At 37.0% G+C, this 3,001-nt stretch overlaps 1 protein-coding gene across 1 annotated transcript; it reads left to right on the forward strand.

The window, feature by feature from the left end:
* Nucleotides 1-208: 208 nt before the first annotated feature.
* Nucleotides 209-1,247, forward strand: LOC104119058 (chlorophyll a-b binding protein 16, chloroplastic-like). The gene has a single exon (XM_009630462.4). The coding sequence runs from the start codon at nt 282-284 to the stop codon at nt 1,080-1,082; it is 801 nt and encodes a 266-aa protein (XP_009628757.1). The 5' UTR covers nt 209-281; the 3' UTR covers nt 1,083-1,247.
* Nucleotides 1,248-3,001: the final 1,754 nt, after the last annotated feature.

Here is a 3,001-nt window from a genome sequence, read left to right on the forward strand (position 1 = left end):
CAAGGAAATCTTCATTGGGTTAGATTTTTTAAACATAATGTATCTAAATATTTAGTCATGTTTAATTGTGCAGATTTTTTTGCCAAATGGACAAGAATACAAAAGGTTACAACTTATCATCCACCAATCAATAAGTAGATATTGATATTCAAGGATAGGGTCTTTGGGTCTGTAGAATCCTTTATATACACTTAGTGCAAAGACCATGAAACTCCAAGCCTCAAATCAACTCTTCTTTTTGTGCAGTAGGTGCTTTTAAGACTTACCAATTCTACTCTAAAATGGCTGCTTCTACAATGGCCCTCTCCTCTTCTTTTGCCGGAAAGGCAGTAAGACTCTCACCATCTTCCTCTGAAATCATTGGAAATGGGAAAGTTACCATGAGGAAGACTGTTACCAAGGCCAAGCCTGTCTCTTCTGGCAGCCCATGGTATGGTCCTGACCGTGTCAAATACTTGGGTCCGTTCTCAGGTGAGTCCCCAAGTTACTTGACTGGTGAGTTTCCTGGTGACTATGGGTGGGATACTGCTGGACTTTCAGCTGATCCAGAAACTTTTGCCAAGAACCGTGAGTTGGAGGTGATCCACTGCAGATGGGCCATGCTCGGAGCTCTTGGTTGTGTCTTTCCCGAACTCTTGGCTCGTAACGGTGTTAAGTTTGGCGAGGCTGTATGGTTCAAGGCTGGATCGCAGATTTTTAGCGAGGGTGGACTTGATTACTTGGGCAACCCAAGTTTGGTCCATGCACAAAGTATCTTGGCCATCTGGGCTTGTCAAGTTGTGTTGATGGGAGCTGTTGAGGGTTACCGTATTGCTGGTGGGCCTCTCGGTGAGGTTGTTGACCCACTTTACCCTGGTGGTAGTTTCGACCCATTGGGTCTTGCTGAAGATCCAGAGGCTTTTGCTGAGCTCAAGGTAAAGGAGATCAAGAATGGTAGACTTGCTATGTTCTCCATGTTTGGGTTCTTTGTTCAGGCTATCGTCACCGGAAAGGGTCCATTGGAGAACCTTGCCGATCACCTTGCAGACCCAGTTAACAACAATGCTTGGGCCTACGCTACTAACTTTGTCCCTGGAAAGTGAGTTTAACAAAAATTGATCTCTAATCCTCAAGTAGTGTGGGATAGTTGTGAGTGATGACCCAAAGAAGGGTCAGAGTTTTTTTTTTTTGGCGTTCTAGGTTCATTAAAGAGATTGTTATGTGGTGTAAATTGGTTGGGATTAATGAAGAACATGTGAATTTTTTCATATTCTTTCTTGCACTTCCAATCTAATGTTGTACTACTTTATGATTTCAAAGTGTTTCAAATGGCTGTGAAAATACAGAATAAAAAAATGTTCAAAGAACGTTTACATAACCTGTGCAAGAAAAAGGGTATTATATAGTTTCTTCCTCTCTTTTTTTCAATAAGACGAGTTATGTTCGTATTAGTACAATCTAAATTCAAACTAAATAAACTCAGTTTAGTTTGATTTTTTAGAGTTCAGTTTTAGATTAGTCAGTTTTGCCCCAAACTAAACTTCCACTGTATCAAATTGAAAAATTCAAAGATGCAAAGCAAAATGAAGGGTAATTGTCACCAGAAACCCAAGGAAGTTGTATCTGATGAAAGCGATATATTATTCAAAGATGTAAACAGTACAAATAAATATACACTGAAGTTCTATCTGATAAAAGAAATAAAGATGCAAATCCTACGAATCTTCTATGGACCTAGGAATATTATTCAAAGATGTAAACAGTACAAAATGAACTCGAAATTCGTGGTGATACAATGAGTATTGGTCACTAGGTTATTTGTTATGGATTTAAGAAATTTTAGGCCAATCAAAGTCCGCTAAATGAATTCTACAAAATCTGCATGTCCTAATGCATACGGAAAAATGCGTATAATCCTAAATTCGTGTTGCATGACCTCAAAACACCATAAAATAAACTTGAAAGTCATAACCAATTGCTTTGAGCATCTGTCACTAACACGTTTCCTATGGACCTTCGAAATTTCAGGTAAATCGGAGTCAATAATTTATTTTTTTACAAAAATAATATATTAATACACACAAAAAAGTGGATATAGTCATAAATTTGTGTTTCATAACCCCTGAAACACCAAAAAATAAACTCAAAAGTCATGGCGAAGCAATTAATATTGGTCACTAGGCAGTTTTCCATGGACCTACGAAATTTTAGGCCAATCACAGTCTGTCAATTATTTTTTTACAAAATAATATGTGCTAATACACACGAAAAATGTGGATATAATCCTAAATTTGTGTTGCATGACCTTGAAACACCGTAAAATGAACTCGAAATTCATGGCAAAGTTATGAATATTGATCACTAGGCCTTTTCCTATGGAAGCTGCAAAATTTCAGGCCTATTAGAGTCCGTCAAAAAAATTCTTCGAAACCAACATGTACAAATACACACGGAAAAGTTGATATAATCATAAATTCGTATTGCATGGTCTTAAAACGCCATAAATGAACTTGAAAGTCATGGAGAACCATTGAGTATTGGTCACTAGGCCGTTTCCAAAGGACCTACAAAATATAAGGCTAATCAGAGTGTGTAAAAATAATTTATGAAATTAATATATACTTGTGATGACCCTATAGGTCATCTTTAAATTTAATAATTATTTTTGTATTCTAAAATCTAAAATAGCACATTTCAGTATTCCTCGCCTTGCGTGCGCAGTCCATAAATTTTTCCGAAAAGTTTTTATGTGAAAAATTGATTAAAATGTGAAATAGAGCTTTAAAACTCAACTAAGTTGACTTCGGTCAACATTTTGAGCAAACGAACCCGGATCAGTATTTTGACAGTTTTCGTAGGTCCGTATCATGATTTGGGACTTGAGCGTATGCCCGTAATCAAATTCAGAGGTCCCTAACTCAAATTACCGCTATTTAACGGAAACTAGAAATCTAAAGGCTAAAGATTTTCAAAGTTTGACCGTGAATTTGACTTTATCGATATCAGACTCGGATTGAGATTT

Source organism: Nicotiana tomentosiformis, chromosome 9 (genome assembly GCF_000390325.3).
Source record: "Nicotiana tomentosiformis chromosome 9, ASM39032v3, whole genome shotgun sequence".
Classification (NCBI taxonomy): Eukaryota; Viridiplantae; Streptophyta; class Magnoliopsida; order Solanales; family Solanaceae; genus Nicotiana; species Nicotiana tomentosiformis.

Excerpts from the sequence above, each read along its gene's own strand:
- LOC104119058 (XM_009630462.4), top strand. The coding sequence starts at position 282 with ATGGCTGCTTCTACAATGGCCCTCTCCTCTTCTTTTGCCGGAAAGGCA.